Source organism: Microtus pennsylvanicus, chromosome 7, assembly GCF_037038515.1.
Source record: "Microtus pennsylvanicus isolate mMicPen1 chromosome 7, mMicPen1.hap1, whole genome shotgun sequence".
Lineage (NCBI taxonomy): Eukaryota > Metazoa > Chordata > Mammalia > Rodentia > Cricetidae > Microtus > Microtus pennsylvanicus.
In genome coordinates, this window is record NC_134585.1 from 124,641,782 (window position 1) to 124,660,333 (window position 18,552).

The 18,552-nt window shown below is 44.6% G+C and overlaps 1 protein-coding gene and 1 pseudogene across 8 annotated transcripts in view; one reads left to right on the forward strand and one right to left on the reverse strand.

Moving 5' to 3' along the window:
- Positions 1-17,555, reverse strand: part of Arhgef11 (Rho guanine nucleotide exchange factor 11) — a 135,715-nt gene extending 118,160 nt beyond the window's left edge. For 4 of the 8 annotated variants that reach the window (XM_075978665.1, XM_075978661.1, XM_075978663.1 and 1 more), the window contains exon 1: positions 16,291-17,553. In XM_075978665.1, coding sequence (XP_075834780.1) covers positions 16,291-16,322 — 32 coding nt within the window. In that variant the 5' untranslated portion in view covers positions 16,323-17,553. Of the gene's footprint in view, positions 1-16,290 lie in introns of all 8 variants that reach the window. The other 4 variants (XM_075978667.1, XM_075978666.1, XM_075978664.1 and 1 more) reach the window with 2 other exon arrangements.
- LOC142853965 (ATP synthase F(0) complex subunit C2, mitochondrial pseudogene) lies at positions 3,557-4,158 on the forward strand (annotated as a pseudogene).
- Positions 17,556-18,552: the final 997 nt, after the last annotated feature.

Below are 18,552 nucleotides of genomic sequence, written 5' to 3' on the forward strand. Positions count from 1 at the left end.
TGTCAGTTATGGGATGCCTTCCTGTAAGTGCGAGAGGCCACCCTTGCAAGCAACATGGTCTACTGTCACTGTTGGTTGACCATTAGAGCTAAGTAGTAAGAGCCTACAGCTGAAGACAGAAATCAAGCTGGAGTTGATCTGAAACGTCCTCCATGCTGACTGACTTTCATAGTGTGGGAAGGTGCTAGTCAGGCTGATGTGGCGGTTATTAACCTACAAGTGCTACAACACCAATTTGCCCAGCAAGATGTACCCACTAGTGCAATAGTGACAGGAAGGTTAAGGAAGATAACCAACTGCTTGTGAATGGGTCCGAGGCTTACTCCAAAGGAGGGAATTCATGTCTGGTACATAAATCTAGTCAAAAGCCCACAGCTTGGGAAGTAATAGACCCTGGGAGAGAACCCACCATTGTTTGTTTTCACAAATTGACATTTTGTCAAACTGCCTTCTAAATATTTATGTTTATAGCTGGTGCTGCTTTCAGCCTTGGTTAGAGAAACTTCTTTTAGCAGCCAGCAACAATTGACACCGAGACTCATGACTAGCCAAAGTGCTGAGAATAGCTAGCTGTTGTAAGCTCCCCAACAGGACTTCTGTACCATCCTCCCCACCACAAAGCTCAGGAAATACTGTAGATGTGGCACAAAGAATGTAAGAGCCCAAATACGGGGAAAGTAACCCAGCCATTGCACTCATAAACTTACTTCATTGATAATTACCTGCACAGAGCCTGCCCAAGACCAGTAACATTCTACCTAAGTATTAACTGGACACAGTGAGTTATAAAAAATAAAAATAAAAAATTTGGGAGGGGAACAAGTTGGAAGAGGTGTCCAGAGGAAATGGGAAGGGGTACTAGAGGTGGATAAGGCCAAGATACATTGTATACACTTACAAAACTTCCAGAGACTAAGTAAATAATATTTTAAAATGCATCCATTTTTGTGGATATCCTTCTGTACACTGTGTGAATATATGTTTCCTGTGGAATATTCTTCTGTACACTGTGTGTACAAAGGCAGAGGGATCTGTTAGTTCAAGGCCACCCTGGACTACACAAGATTGAATCTAAGAGAGAAACAGAGCTCACACAAAGGTGATTACAGCACTTCAGATCCCACGCCTTTAATACCAGCACTAAGGAGGTAAGAGACAGGAGTACTATGGCTGGGCAGAAAGAGGAATATAAGGCAGGAGGAGACCGGAGCTCATTGCAGTCTGAGGTTTGGTGGAGATGGTCACAATCTGAGGATTGCCCCTGCAGTCTGAGGACAGGATCACCCCTTCGGTCTGAACGTCTGTAGAAGTAAAAGGTCTCTCTAGTGACTGGCTGCACTGCTTCTCTGATCCTTCAGCATTCACCCCTAATATCTCACTCTGGGTTTTATTTATTAAGACCAATTAGAATTTGTGCTACAAAGATATGTCACTATGATTGGTTTAGTAAACAAGCTGACTGGCCAACAGCTGAACAGAATGAAGTTAGGAGGGAAAGCAAAACTGAGCATGTTGGGATGAGGAAGGGTGGGGTCTGAGGAGTAGCCAGAAGATCAAGAGGGAACAGGAGATGAATGTGCTGTGTTAATAAAGGTACTGTCACGTGGCAGAGGGTAAATAAGGAATATGGGTTAACTTAAAATGTAGGAGCTAGTTAGTAATAAGTCTGAGCTATTGGTCAAGCAATTATAATTGATATAAGCCTCTGTGTAGTAACTGGAAGCAGCTCCCAGGATGGGAAAACTCTACCTACAGTCATATTTTACCAGTCATTTACTTACTGCACAGTCTTAGTTACTAAAATGTACTACACATGAAGATAAGCCTGAAGCAGCTTAAAGATGTCACCCTGCTTGGTGGTAGAGTACCAAGCCAATTCTGAGATTTTATTTTCTTCAACCTCATTGAAATTCCCAGGCCCAGGGTACTACTCATTCCCCATCATTAAACAACCAAAAGACAAAGACAGAGTCACCTCTTCCTGGATGGCAAATACAAACCTCAGCTTGTAAGGCAAGGGAATTTTAGCTGGAAGATATGGAGCAACTCAGGAGACTTGATTCCTAGAGGTCATCTTCACCACTGATCAACAACATTGAGGTCTGGCTCCCTCACAGGATTTGCAATTATTTGCCATCTAAGCCTTGCCAAGAGTGTAGGAAAACACACAATACTAGTCCTGCCAGGGCTTGCTAAACACTGAATTAAAAGGGGAAAAAAATCCCCAACTCCATCACTTTTTAGCTCATTTTAGGCAAGTCATTAAGGCTCCCTAAGCCTGTTTCTCTATGTATAAGGCAGGACTGATGGGTGGTGAGCTGGCTCAGAAGGGGAAGGTCCTTGCTAACAAGCCTGATGACATGACCCAAAGGGTAGAAGAAGAGAATGGACTGGCATCAGTGGTCCTCTGACCTCCAGTCTTGTTCCATGGTACATGCTCCTCCTCTTTCCACACACAAGAAAAATAAGCGTAAAACATAAAATAAAATGGGGCTTAGAATTTGCAGTGCACACTGACAGGGAAACAGAGGGGTCTGAGAGTATTACACCCGTGTTCGGCTTTAAAGCCTCCATCTTCTTTTGAATTCTTTTCTCCCTCATGATTATTGTCCTACCCTACAAAAAAACAAAAAACAAAAAAAAAATTCAAATTTTGTCTCTCATTTCCTTTAGCCCTGTCACACCTTTCCTCCTGCCTTTCCCCTAATAGGGTATGAATCCAGGTCTTTGCATTACATCTAGTAATTCTTCAGTTGCTTGTTGAAGCTCTTGCTTCCACAGAATGTCTAGTGTGTCCTCAGAGCCTAGAACACTACCTAATAACACTTACTATATACACCATGTCTTGCTTATTCCTTAACCAATGTGCCAGGCCTAAAGTTCAGGTCTAGTTTAAGAGTGTCTCCAGGAAAGCAGAGGAGCAGCTATTAGCCTAAGACTAGGCTGCAGGGGCAGGCATCGCACACAGACTAGAATTTCTGACTTCTAATTTCTTAATTAAATGACCTTAAGGTCTGGAGTGTTAGAAAAACCCCTGACCCAGGAACTGCCAGGCCTTGTGTATCTCCCATTGTCCTGGTCCTGACCTATATCTTTAACTCAGAGCCACTGGTCTGGAAAACCTAGAAACAATGAGAAACAACCCACTATGAGGGAGTTTGCCCATGACACAAGGAGACACTAAAGGTCAAGTGCTCTCAACCTGATTGTGTAGTCTGTGGGCCATTTTGAGAGAAGGGCCCACAGCCCTAGAACAGGCTCAAAGCCTTGAGCAGAGAAGCCTGGCTGTGGTGTGGGCTGCTACAAGGAGAGAACAGAACAGGAAGCCTGCTCAGGGGGAAGGAAGCTCAACACTCTGAACACTTGTGCCAACATTTTAAGAGCAATCAATGATATTCCAAAGGTCCTTCTTATTGAATGATCCAGAACCTGAGATCAGTTTGGGGAATCACTTTAGGGAATTAATTCTCTGATTTAATCCCAAATTCAAATTACATATACTTGATTTAGGCAGTCTGCCTTGATATTTCTCTAAGAATTATTATTTTTTCTCTCTGTCTTCTCTACCCTGGGAGCAGCTCTCTTGCCTTGGCCCCTCACCCCTGAAAATGTATGCCTGTTCCAGGTTCATCTCCACCCACTCCTTGGTCAGGAGCACCTCTCAGCTGCTGAGCCGTCCACGTCTGCAGGGGAGCTGAACCCACAGACACGGAGAGATGAGGCCCTCAGCAGCTTGGCAGTCCCTCGTCCTTTGACCTCACTCGTCCCTAGCTGCAGCTTCCAAACCAGTGTCATTTCCAGGGACATCGACACAGCCGCCAAGTTCATTGGGGCTGGGGCTGCTACTGTTGGGGTGGCTGGCTCTGGGGCTGGGATTGGAACTGTTTTGGGAGCCTCATCATTGGTTATGCCAGGAACCCTTCTCTGAAGCAACAGCTCTTCTCCTACGCCATTCTGGGCTTTGCCCTCTCAGAGGCCATGGGGCTCTTTTGCCTAATGGTGGCCTTTCTCATCCTCTTTGCAATGTGACGCAGCTGTCTCCACTGCACCTCCCGTAGTTCTTTTGTGTCCCGTCTGTCCTGTATGTTCCTTTTCCTGTACCTCCCCAGGAAGTCTGAGGAAAGTGATTGGCTCAGGGTTTGACAGAGAGAAGACAAATAAATGCTGTACTAATAAGATGAAAAAAAACTAATTATTTTTTTGCTACCTCTGCAGGGCTAAAGCAGAATTTGGAATTATAAACAATCCTAGGAAAAGGCCTGAGGAAGGTTTCACAGATGAAGGTGATGTATGTGGTTCAGTTTAACCCATTTAACCAGTACTTACAGGATTCTAACTGTGTGGTAGATGTAAGGAGACAGTGATGTGGGCTTCCCCTCTATGCTGTGAATGCCACTGGTTAATAAAGAAGCTGCTTTGGGCCTATTGCAGTGCAGAATCGACAAGGCAGGAATTAAAAGCAGATAGAGGAGAGAGTAGGCAGAGTCAGAGAGAAGTCATGTAGCTGCTGAAGGAGAAAGACGCCCACGGGAGCCTGTTGGAACCTTGCCCATAGGCCACCACCTTGTGGTGATGCAGAGATTAGCAGAGATGGGTTAATTTAAGATATAAGAGTTAGCCAGGAATATGCCTAAGCTAATAGACCAAGCAGTGTTTTAATTAATATAGTTTCTGTGTTATTATCTCAGGTCTGGGTAGCCAGACAACGAACAAGTAGCCTCCACCTACAACACAGTGTTCACATCCACTGAAGAAATTCACAGCAGAGAACAGAGCCGCGGCTGTATAAATCTTGAAACAGACAATCTATAATCATAAAAAGGCATTGCCATGAGAATGAAAGAGCTAACTGCAGTGGTGTCCACACTCTGGAGCCTGGCACTGGAAAATCACTATGAGTTTGAGGCCAGGCTAAGCTACAAAAATGAGTTTTATGTCACAGGAGGCTGCTAACACAGTAAGACCCTGCTTCAAGAAAACCACACTTGCACACCCACAAAATGAAGGCTGATTAAGAGCACATGGATATCACTAGGCACTGTGACGCTCTTAAAGCATGGAACACAGATATCACTATCACCTGAGCTGTCAAAAATGCAAATCCTCATGAGACTGGAACTGCACCCTGGACTTGCTGAGCCAGAATTAGGGAACCTGGGCCCAACAGTATATTTTAAACAGGCTCTGATTCTGATGTACACTGAAGATCAACAGCCTCTGGTCTGGGAACAGAGTCCTATCTTGAAAAAAACAGATCAAGTCTTATTGTCAGAATTATTGCAAAAGAATTGGTTTGGTTGTCTGTCACCATTTACTTACCCTCTTTCTCACTTTAACCCATAATAAAGTGGCTCCTGCCTCACCACTACCCAGCAACCCTCACCAAGGCCACGATATCCACTAGTGAGCTCAGATTACTCTTCCAGGGGAAGATGTTCTTTGCTTGGATTTTCTTTTCCTCTCTCTTTCCTGGCTACCACTTTGTGTCTCAATCTGGAAGTCTCTTCCTCCAGGAAGTCTATAAACCTAAAGGTGTCCTTTGAGGAGTAAGTTTATGTACTACCTCACATCTGTCTCCTCTCCACAAAACCATCCAATCCTTGGCAGTTCAGTATGCTTCTTATTCATGTCGAGTCCGTGTGCGTGGCACCATGGCATGTGAAGATTTGTTATACTACCTTATCTGTGGGATGACATGAATGAGTGCTCCTAATATTGAAGCCCTGTTCCTGTGAAGACACGGAACCTAAGTGGTGTTCTCCTTTGTCCCTGGGGCTCTGAAGAAGGTCTGCAGTTCCTGCCTAATACAAGCTCCCTTTCACACAGCTCTTCACTCCACTCTCTCCAGTCACCACCTCCCAGAACAACAGTGGCCTTTCTCTGCAGCCGCAGTCTCTTGGAAAGAAGTTCCTAAGTGCCCTGCTCTATGGAATGAATGAAGCCAGCCTTGGTTGGGCAGCACAGACAGCAGCAAGGTAGAGCCTGCCTTCAGACCTCTGTGGGGAACAACAGCCTAGAAACTAAGCTGCCAATGAATCCCCTAAAACTCTGATAAGCCGAAGGGAACAACTCCAACAAGACTGGTCTGTTCCTACAATAACTACCAAGTACCCAAGATATATTAAAATCTAATATGAACAAGAATTCTCTCCCTTTCCTTCTCCCTCCCTCCCTCGTTTTCTGAGACAGGGTTTCTTTGTGTAGCTCTGGCTGTCCTGGAACTCACAGAGATCTGCCTAGCTCTGCTTCCCTATGTGCTGGAATTGAAGGTGTATGCTGGGCTATGAATACGAATTCTTGATCTCAGTTCCTGGTGCCTGCATGTATGCCTACATCACTGGTGCCAACAGCGGCCAGAAAAGGTCTTCGGATCCTCTGGGGTCGTAGAGGCCAGAAGAGGTCTTTGGGTCCTCTGGGGTCATAGAGGCCAGAAGAGGTCTTCGGGTCCTCTGGGGTCGTAGAGGCCAGAAGAGGTCTTCGGATCCTCTGGGATCGTAGAGGCCAGAAGAGGTCTTTGGGTCCTCTGGGGTCATAGAGGCCAGAAGAGGTCTTCGGGTCCTCTGGGGTCGTAGAGGCCAGAAGAGGTCTTCGGGTCCTCTGGGGTCGTAGAGGCCAGAAGAGGTCTTCGGGTCCTCTGGGGTCGTAGAGGCCAGAAGAGGTCTTCGGGTCCTCTGGGGTCGTAGAGGCCAGAAGAGGTCTTCGGGTCCTCTGGGGTCGTAGAGGCCAGAAGAGGTCTTCGGGTCCTCTGGGGTCGTAGAGGCCAGAAGAGGTCTTCGGGTCCTCTGGGGTCGTAGAGGCCAGAAGAGGTCTTCGGGTACTCTGGGGTCGTAGAGGCCAGAAGAGGTCTTCGGGTCCTCTGGGGTCGTAGAGGCCAGAAGAGGTCTTCGGGTCCTCTGGGGTCGTAGAGGCCAGAAGAGGTCTTCGGGTCCTCTGGGGTCGTAGAGGCCAGAAGAGGTCTTCGGGTCCTCTGGGGTCGTAGAGGCCAGAAGAGGTCTTCGGATCCTCTGGGGTCGTAGAGGCCAGAAGAGGTCTTCGGGTCCTCTGGGGTCGTAGAGGCCAGAAGAGGTCTTCGGGTCCTCTGAGATCGTAGAGGCCAGAAGAGGTCTTCGGGTCCTCTGGGGTTGTAGAGGCCAGAAGAGGTCTTTGGATCCTCTGGGGTTGTAGTTTCAGGCAGTTGTTGGGTGCTGAGAATTGAAGCTGGGTCTTCTGGAAGGAAAGTCAGTGCTCTTAACTGCTGAACCATCTGTCCAGCCCCTCTGACAGCAGTGTTTAGAGAATTTTCTTAGGAAATTAACAATGCCAAAAGTGAGCTACAATTCAAGTTTAGAAACAGTATTTGTTATGTACAAAGAACACCTAAGAGAACAAGAACTGGGAACTAAAGGTCACCCAGAAAAGCAAAAAAGACACACTGTTCTTGAACCTTGATGGTAGGACAAGATGCGATAACAAAAAACATGAAGAAAAGGACAGCACCACATTTTTTTTTAAATCCAAGTCTTCTATGTGCTAGGTGCTATGCATGAACTTTTATGTAAATTCCAATTTTATTTTACTGCTGCTTTATTCACTATAGCAAAGAATTAGAATCAATCTAGCTGTTCATCAACAGATAAATGGATAATGAAAATTTGATGTATATACATAAAATGGAATACTACTCAGCTCTGAGGAAAAATGAAGTTAAAGAAATTGTAAGAAAATGAATGGACTTACAATGTATTCTATTAAATAAGGCCACATAATCTCAAAAATAAAAAAAATCACATTTTCTTTCTTATATGTGGGGTCTAGAAAATGATATATATGTAATCAAATATACCTGTGAGTACAGTTTAACATGAAGAAAAGAGAACAAGAAAAGCTGACTATAAGGGGATGAGGAATGCAAATAATAAACACAAGTTGTGAAAGAGGACACACAGCTAAGTGTTTTTCTAGTTCTAATTCTGTTGTTGGTTTTGTTTTGTTTTGATGGTGGATAGGTGCAAAAATTTAATGTGAGGTGTCATAGGTTCTGTTTTGAATGCTAATTCTAACTATATACAGGCTCATTAAGTTTTAGATACTGACTCTTGTTAATTTTGGTGTGTAATGCTTTTATTTACTTGCAAGTTTTTAAAAGTTTACTTAAAAATGACCTTTTATATCAATTCTTTTGCACAAATAAAGAATAATAGAATCAAACTGCTATGCGTATGTGAAGAAGGAGTAACACAAATGTATGGTACAGCTTGGTGGTATTAATCATAAAAAATAGAAGTCTAATGGGGTTGGAGGAGACAGACATTTGATATAAAGGGGTTAAAATGAATTCAGTGGGCTCAAATAGGTTGGTCTACCTGATGGTAGGAAATGGCAATACGACCACAATTAGCAAGCTGTAGGCTGAACTGAAGAAGGAAGCCATGAATTCTAAGCTAGATAGATAAACCTAGAAAAGAAAAATGCAGGTTTCAAGCAGGATAGAATTTGCCCTGGATTGAGACACTTAAGCAATTTATCTTCCTTCCTTTCTTGAGACGCGGAACTCACTGTACAGACAAGTCTGGCATCTAATCGCAAAGACCCGCCTACTTCTGCCTACTGAGTGCTGGACTTAAGGGTGTGTGCTACCACTCCAGCTAAGCTACCTGGTTTTGTTCACCATGCTCCCAGAACCATGCCTGTCAATTCTCAGTTGAGACTCAACAGAATAGGATGGGCAGCCCAAGCATGGATCTCCAGTGACAAGAAAGGTTTAATTTAGGGCAGTGTGGGTCCTTGGCAACCAATTTCTTTGACAACACTTAACACCACACTATAGAATTCACAAAATTCTTTTATAAAAACAATCCTAATCATAGCTAGTTAGTGGCTGAGTGGGGCTCATACAACAACCTTCAACCTTAAAGTCCTCTATTTTCTGTATCCATCTACTAGTATAACTTCTAAATCCCTTGAATATGGTCTAATATTTAGAAACAATATAAATGATTAATCAGGACCTTAAATATATGCTAATCTTCTCAAAGCATGGCCCAATTTTCTAATAGTTTACCCTAGAACCAGTTGTCTTTTTCCCATCTCTCTAAGAAACCGCAATGAAGGACTCAAAAACTATTTGTTAGAAATGGCCTAACCCAAGAACCTTAGCAAGATAAATTCGTTCAATACTCTGAGCTCAGTGAGCTGCTGGGTACCAGTGGGAGACAGGTGACTTTTAATGAAGCTCCTATTCCATCAATAGCACTGTCCCTTTCCTAGTCAACGAGTCTCACGGTCAGGAACCACATCAGATTCAGCCCTAACAGACCTCACGATTCTGCTTCAAAAGGCCATCTGCACCCAGCCTCTGTATTTCACTGTCACCACCCACACTTTTTGAAAAGACTGAATTAAAAACTTCTAGTTAGTCTCCCAAATTTAAAGTCTTCTAATTTAAATATCAACATCAGGATTTGCTCTTTACCCATCACTTTTTAAAGACTTGTATTACAATTAATTGTGTATGTGCACTCATGATTGCCATAGCACACATGTGGGGGCCAGAAAACACTTTCAGGAATTGAGCTCAGCTTGTTCATCTTGATGGCAAGCACCTTACCATCAAACCAACTTTAAATACTGTTTTAAAAGTCACTCTATAATAAAACTCAACAGACTCCTCCATAAAGTCTGAACTACTCACCACCTTGTACACATTATCAATTTAATATTTCTCTGCTCCAGAGACCCTCAAGCAGACCATTTTCAGTCCACACCCATTCCAGAAGCTTTATTTATGTTCCCTTTGCCCAAAATGCCTTCTCCTTTCACCTAAAAAATTTAACTATTCGTCTCTTGTCCATCGAAGTTTTTTTTTAGATTATTTTATGTATATAAGTATTTTACTTGAAAGCATGTTTGTGCACCACATACATGCCTAGTGCCCTCAGAAGTTAGATCTCTTGGAATTGAAATTATGGATGGTTGTGAGCTTTCCAGTCCATCCTGTCCCCGTCCCTGTCATCTTTATCAGGATCATTCTTTTCACTCTTGTGATTTTCTCCCTTCAAATCCAACTAACCTGGGCGTCTTCTAAACCTACTGTCTCGAATTCTATCAGGGACCACACCCCCGTATTTCTATTGTCCTTTCCCTTTTCATCGGCATTCTGTTCCCCTCCCCCACTTTCTTTCATGACTTTTCAGGGAGACAAGATAATGATTCCTAAACAAAAAAGTCTCGGCTCACTGAACACATGGCATCACTTCCAGAGGCTCTAAGAACATAGCAACTTCAAGGATCAAATCTTTGAGGCCGACTAGCCCAATGGACTCATTTTTCAGGTTAAGAAAATAAAGATCCAGAGCAGATAAGGATTTTTCCACGTAGTTAGGAACAAAGCTAACTCCAGCATCCATATTATTAACTCAAGAAGCTGGCATTTTCCCTACAAAATCCATTGTGATTAATTTAAAAGACAAAATCCATTGTCTTTAATTTCTTGAAACTAGAATCAGCAACTTCTTTCATCCTGTTTGATCAATGGGGTGAGTGAGTAGCCATGAAAAGCATTTACAGGTCTAAGCTTGGGCTTCCCCCAACACAGTGATTAAGAAAAGAAAGGAAGGGGCTGGAGAGATGGCTCAATGGTTAGAAGTATCAGCAGAGGACCAGAGTTCCATTCCTATTCCCAGCATCCACATGATGGCTCACAACCACCTGTCACTCTAGTTCCAGAGGACTCAAGGCCCTCTTCTGGCCTCCAAGGGCATCGCACACACATGGTACAGATATACATGCAGAAAAAACACACAAACATAAGATAAAAATAAATAAATTTTAAAAAGGGGACGTGATCAGCCAGGCAGCAATGTCACTTGCCTTTAATCTTAGCACTCTGGAGGCAGAGGCAGGTGGATCTCTGTGAGTTCCTGGTCTACAAAGTGAGTTCCAGGACAGCCAGGGCTACATAGAGAAGCCCTGTCCCAATTAGAAGATTTATCATATGGCTTAGAAACTTACCCTGGGTGCTGTGTGTCTTCCATTTTTTTCCCTTTTTTATTCAGTGGATATTTATTCTAATTTCTAACTTAAATTTTTCATTCAATTTCCCCCCCCCCCCTTTTATGTAGACAAGGCTGGCTTTGAACTAGAGATCCACCTGCCTCTGCTTTCTGAATGCTGGGATTAAAGATGTGCACCACCACCCCTCATAAAATATATGCTTAATAGTAATGCCACTATGATAACATGAAACAGACTCAGACTCCAGTTCCCACCCTGTCTCAGAGAGGCTGTAGGTGTCTAGAACCCTTATCTATGTGTTCACTTAGGGCAGGATTCCTTTCTGGTTTCTGATGGATACAATCATCGTTACTTTTTGTTTATGCTCCTGAATTGGAGGGCAGTTTCTCTGCTGCACAGTACTTTGAGACCAGGAAAAAAGTATCAGCTTGCTCTATTAGAACATTTTTGAGTATCAAAATGAAGCTTAGCCTGCTGCTGGCCCATAATGCTGATTATTTACCAAATGTTTCATCTGCAAATCCACTGTCAGCTCCCATCTCATACTCTAGATGGAAGCAAGAGTATGTTGTGGAAAAGACGTGGCAACTCAGGGCACGTATCTCTTTGTTGCTCTAGATCACTATTGCTGTGCTGGGAAGCAGTCTTTTAAGTACTCACTAAATATACAAACTAAGTTAACTATCTGGGGATTTTGGTTCCAGAGTTTGACAAAGACAAGAGTCTCAGGGGAAGAGGTCCCTGGCACTAACAGTTTAAGGGTATGCATTTCTTTTGATTCTTCTACAATGGCCTGGGATCACCAATAAATATTCCTTGGGGTTGCTAGTGAAACTTAGTGGTAGAGCACTCACTCACCTAGAACGCCAAAAAAAAAAAGTTAAAAAACAAAAGCTACAACTAACTGTATCACACAAAGTGGTGTCTAATTAGGCACAGAAGTCTCCTGCATTCATCAGAATGCCTAGGGAGGAGCTGGAGAAACAGCAGAAGTGTTAGCCCTGTAGGCATGAGGACCTGAGCTTGGATTCCTGGAGCTCACTGGTCAGCCAGCCTCACCTTATTAAATTAACAAGCTTCAGGTTCAGTGAGAGAACTTGTCTCAACATATTTGTTGATGGAACGTGACTGGGGAAGATACCTAATTTCAACCTCTGACTCCACACAGGTGTGCACACAACCAAGTACATGTACACATACACACATACATACATGCGAACACAAGCACACTCCTGTGACTACTGGAAAACTATTTCTTTTCAGTCTTTTGAGACAAGGCTTCAGTGGGCTGACCTTGAATTCATAATCTTCCTGTTTCAATTTCCCAAGTGCGGAGATTAGAAAGTGGGTCACTACACCTGCCTATCAGTATTGCATTTTTCTTTTTGAAACAGAGTCTGTATGTAACTCAGGCTGGCCTCAAATTCCCTATGAAGCCAAGAACGACCTTGGATTTTTGATCCTCCTGCCTCCACTTGTAGAGTACTGAGGTTATAGGCATGCAGTACTGGTGACTGGACCCAGTTCTTCCTGCATTCTAGCAAGCATACTACCAACTAAGCCATACTCCTGCCCAGTATTACTTTCTATTCTCATCACCTTGTACATTTCTGCAACAAAAAAACCTGATTTCGTTCTTCTTAAACTTCTCAAATAATAAAACTTTCTGACACTCCTTAAGTTTTAAGGTTATTGTTATTACTGTTTTGAGATAGGGTCTCATGTGTAGCCCTGGCTGGCCTCAGGCTCCATCTGTAGACCACATTTGCCTTGAACTCACAGAGATCGACTTGCCTCGCCCTCCCAAGTGCAGGGATGAAAGGTATGCTCCATCACACCCGTTTTAATTTGTTTTGGATTATTTAACTCATGAAGTAGTGAATAAAACTAAACAAGTTTACCATCTAGTTTATATGGTTTCACAATTTTATTTATTTATTTATTTATTATAGATTTCTGTCTCCTCCCCGCCACCGCTTCCCATTTCCCTCCCCCTATCAACTATAGTTTCACTATTTAAAAGGCAATTTGGAATATCTTATTTCATTTGTCTTTCAACAGCCCTGTGAGGAAGATACAATAAGAAATTTTCAAATGGCACAATCATAGCCGTGTGACCTTGCGATGACATTAGCATGGCACTTCTGCTTTAACCAGGAGGAAATGGAGAAGACCAAGAATTCCTGGCATAACTATACTTTTCTGGTTTCGTCTTCTTTGTGCAGGGAAAAGCTGTTCTGTGGAAGCAAACTCCTAGCCTACCCAGCCCCCCCCCCAAATTTACCCCGAGGAATCAGACATGCTCTCTACTTGCGATACAAACACACCTTTAGAAATACTGAAATTCAGATAAGGGGTCAAAAAGATGCCATGAACAAAAGCTGCAAAGGACTGGGGCAGCCCCAATTTTCCCTGCCCTTGATGATCACTAAGAGAGAAATCAACTAAGAACATGTCATGCCTTCTGTGGACCAATAGGAGAAAACTGGTGAAAAAGCTGCCAAGTGGGAAGCCACACTGTCTCTAAATAGAGGGTCCTGTCCCTCCCTTTACCTCTAGAAAATACATATTACCAAGGAAATGTTCTCTAATTTACCCTAGGTTAACTATGTGATGAAGTCATGGAAACAACACGCAGCAGATGAACTCACACTTACTGGCATGTTCACTTATCTGAACACGCATTTGTTGTGGAGCAGCAACTACACACCAGGCACTGAACTTAGTGGACAGGACAAAAACAGGGAAACCAACATAGCCTCTGCTTTCAGAGCTCAGACTAGCGGCAATTCTATGTGGCCTTTGGGATTGTTGTGTTTTTGAGGCAGGCTGGCCTCAAATTCACTATGTAGCTCCAGTGGCTTCAATCTTGTAATCCTTCCTGCGTCAGCTTCCCAAGTACTGTGGTTATGGTTACAAGCATATTCAACAACCATGTCTATTTCCCAATTAGATTGCCTGTTTTCAATAAAAAATGAATAATTATCTAAAACACTTATACCATCTCACATAATAAATTCATAGAATAGACGAGAATACTGCAAACAATAATTTGCAATGGCTCCTTGTAATCCATCCCTCCAGCATAGCATAAGACTAAATTATCACTTGGGAGGTGGAAGCAAGATTGTGAATCCCAGACACATAGCAAGTTGGGAAGCTAGCTTGGGTAACATAAAGAAAAGATAGTGAATTATTTACATTTATAAGGTACAGAACCTAGGACGTCCATAAGTTCAACAATGTAGCTCTACAGCTAAGGCAGCTAGATCAGAGAAGTCAGCTAGAGGAAGCCAGGAGGGAATCTCAGTTCCAGGACTGACCATGTTACTGGGGCAGAGAAGCAGGCAGGGTAAAGGCAAGAAAGGCCTTGCCTACAAAGTAAGTTCTTCCCATGGAAGAACACAGTGTTTTAACCCCAGAGATTATAGGTACAAAGTACAGGGGAAAACTTGACAAGCACCTAACCCAAAGACCAGAGAGAGAGAGAGAGAGAGAGAGAGAGAGAGAGAGAGAGAGAGAGAGAGAGAGCAAAATGGTGCCTTACTCATTCTAGATGATGAGTCTCTAAACCTCTGTAGACGGGATGAGGCAATGAAAAGCATCTGGGATTCAGAATCAGAAAACTGAGATTTGGGACTAGATCCTGACACTGCTCAGACAATACTAAATGGCACTGGACAAACCAGGAGTCCAGTCTCCTCATCTACAAAATGTGAATAACTTCTGATTTGTCTACCTCAGAGAAACATTATGAGATTCAATGAAGAAATGTTCCAATAAAAGCACTTATCTGTGAAGCACTGTATCTACTGAAGCACTTAGGACCCTGGGACCTGTATCTGTGGAGTTGTGCAAGCTCCTAGAGGAATACTCACGTTAACCCCAAAGCCCTGACTGCCCTTCACCCCTCAAAACCTGGTTTCCATCTGCTCACATCCCTGAATTAATAGAAATCGTTTGACGCGCAAATCTTAATTTGGGAGTACTAATCCCCCAGCTGCAAAAAGATGAGAAGGGCAGCCATGCAACCACCCTCCGCCTCAAGCTCTGACAGCTTCAGCTACCCTTTCCACAGTGGAAAGGGAGGGACAGGCCAACCAGTCACACTGCCTTTGTGGCTGCCTCCTCTTCCCCACTGCAAGGCAGTTTCTCTACAGAAGGACTGCTAAATAGATCTAACTGGGACCCTGAGACAACATAACGGTAATGTTTGGGGAGATTATTAGGCATTTTAGGTCGCATTCCACAGTCAAAAGGAAATTACTATTAGCATGTATACCCAAAGGTTAACTGACACAGAGACAGGAACTGCTGACTTACAGATTTTCTTCCCTACCTCGAGAATACCGTTTTTTCATTTGACACAAAACACAATCCCTTGGAGGACTTTTAAGGCAGAAGACTTGAAGCGGAGAAGGGGAAGAAAGTACAAGGCAGCCACCTACCAAAGTTGTCCCATCCCCTTGAAGGACAGAACAGCTACACTGTTACCAGTAACAGGGAAGGCAGATCAAGCTCATGGGGGAAGGGGCATCATGTGCCTCCAGCTGATTTCAAGGGCCTAAGAGCCAAAACAACTCCTTCCGGCTTCAAGCAGAGGGAAGGCCTGTTTTGCAGAGTCAAGCTTATTAAGAGCAGCTTGGGGAACATTAAACCTCAAGCATCAGCCTGTTGGTAGCTCTCAATGTAAACTCTAAACTTGAAGAGGATGAAATTCTAGCGTGGCCTAAACGTTTTAGAGCTCTAGCAATCACTGGTGAAAATTCTGATTATATGGATGTAGAATATTTCTGTCCCAACATTTCAGACCAAGAGCATCTTCCTCATTTTAAGTGGGAAACACCCTACCACCACGTCCTGCCATTCCATAACAGTCAGTCTGATGGAGTCCCACAACCCTGCCAGTCACCCCACCTCCACTCCCCAAATATTTAAAACTAGTCCCCATTCACCTGTGGGTCCCCATGACCAGGCTTCGTCCAAGCTTGGAATCCCTAGGCTGGCAAGTTGGGGGGGACAAGAGTCAGTCTTACACCTGGTGTAAGGCAAAAGCATTTCTTGTCTCCTCTAGCGTCACTCTTTGTTGGTAATAGATGGCACAGAACTAGATGGAACGCTTTAGACATGGACACACACACACACACAAGGGCTATAAACATATGTACACTAACAGTACCCAGAGACCACAGCTCCTACCTTACCTATCCCACAGCTCAGCCAGTCAATCACAACACCTTCTTCCCACTCTTTTTAACAAGTGTCGGAAAAAAAATCCCAAATTATTTGCAAACTTACCTGTCTATACTATGGGGCAACCGTATGCTCATGGTTTCTCCGTGTCTCCACAGTTCCAGAATCCTGGAGCTTCTTTGGGCGTCTTGAACAGGCCTGAATCCCTTGCAATTTTTAAGGAAGGTGAGAGGAAGGCCTCCCAAGTCGCAGACTGAATCCTTCTTCCAGCTGTCAGGACCCTGGTAACTGCAGAGCCATTGCACTTCCACCACTTAACATGGTCTTCTCCTTTCCTGACCCTCCGCCCTCCCCTCCCCGTGTCTTGAAAAAGAAAGAAGAAAATGGAAAAAAAAAAGAAATGAAAGAGAAAAAACTATGACCTTCTTAGAAACCAAAACGTCAACCACAAATCTCTTTAAGGTTAGCACTATGGGCTAAAAAATGAACCACAGAAAGAATGCGACTTCAAAATATCAGTCTTAACTGCAGACCGATAAAAACCATCCTTTCAATCCAGTTTCCCCAACTGTCCTTCTGTTGACAAGAGAACCTTGTCAACAGCTCCAAAGATTGAAAAACCTCTCGTTTTCAAATGTTTAAAATGCCAAGGAAGGAAAACAAAACAAGACAGACAAACAAACAAACAAAAAAAAGGCTGAACAAATCCGAAATGGCACTCGAGGAAAAAGAAATCTTCCAGATGATTTGTACAGTTAAAATAAATAAAACCATACAGCAGAATGTACAAAGTCCAGTGGAGCTCTGGGGAGCAAAATGGGTGGATTTCTTAAAAATCAAAACAAAACACCGATTCGTTTTTAACATTAAAGGTTTTGAATTCTGAAATGAGCCAATTGTGCAGACACACACACAAATTAAAAAAAAAAAGCCAAAAACCCACAAAACACCTGAAGCGCAATGCTTTTTACCTTCAAAACGGTAGCATTGGCCTCAACCTCAGGAAATCTTAAACGTTCTTTTCCCTTCCGAACTTCAGGTTCCTCCACCTAGCCCAGTCCCGTGCTCAGCCCCAGCCCCAGGTCGGCCTTTTTCTGAGACAATTTCCTCAGTCAGCGCTGTGTGCTCCTGCACGTCCAGGCTCCGAAAGTCTCTCTCGCCGAAGCGCCCTGGAGCGGCGGTCCCGCTTCCCCTCGCCGGCCGATCGTGCCCGGCGACCCGTTCCCACTAACGCTGCGGTTCGGCTGGAGCCAGGGCGCCCTCCACAGCGGCACGGAGAGCCCGGGCCGCGGCCTCGGCCTCCGCGCCCGCCTGCCCGCCCGCCACAGCCTCCGCGCTCGGCCGCTCCCGGCGTCCGCGTCGCGGCCGCTGCGCTTCCGGCCCCGCCCCCGCGCGCGCTCGCTCAGGCCCGGCCCGCGGCCGCCCCGCCCCGCCCCGCCCCCGCCGCGGACTCCGCTCGCCCGGCCTGGCCGCGGGCCCCTCCTTGGCACCGCCCAACCTCTCGCCGCCCCGCGCGCCCCCGACCCGCGCGCTGCGGCCTAGCTCTTCCCGGTGCTGCTGTCCCCGAGGTTCGACCTTTGTTTCCGCAGTGCCCGCCGGCCGGCCGCGCCTCTGCCGGCGCTCCCGCTGCTGCCCCGTCCTCCTCGGCTCGTTTTCCCTCGTTTGTCGCGTCCTCTTACAAGTTCCCAGGGGCCCTCTTGCCGTGCCCTCGCCCCTCTGAACGCCCACCGGCTCTGCCTTCTCGGCTTCCCTCGGATTAGCTTGGATATCCTCTATGGCGCTGCTTTTTCATTCAATGCAAAAGCCTTTTCAGGGCAATGTTATTTTAATGACACACACCCCTTTCGTAAAATCACGGTTTCTAAATCTCTTCAAGTGACTCGGTAATCAAAAGGTCCAAAGACTGAAGTAAAAAGGAACGTTGGGACTGAGGAGGAATTGTCTTTTTGCCTGGGGAAGCTGTGCAGTCACTGGTGTGTTTCAACGTATTACTTTTCCTTATGCCTGCCTTGGTCTTGCCCTACCTGAGCTTGTCCAAGTTCCCAGCTTGCCACCTGTGTTAGCAAAAGGGAAAGAAACTGTGAAGCATCTATTTAGGACCTAATAAAATCAGATTTTCCTATTCTTTTTTCCTGTACAGGTTGATGAATGAACTTTGCTATAGGTGTGGGGGGGGGGGTGGGGGGGTTGTGTGCTCGTGTGCGAACATGTAAGATATGTGACTTCCTGGTGAGATATAAACACATCTGTTCACATCAGATAGAGCACCAACAATTTTACCGAAGCCTATTCTATGAGCCAGTAGATTTATTGGGGTTACTTTTAGGACTGTTAAAGGCAGTTGCACCACAAAAAATACCACCACTC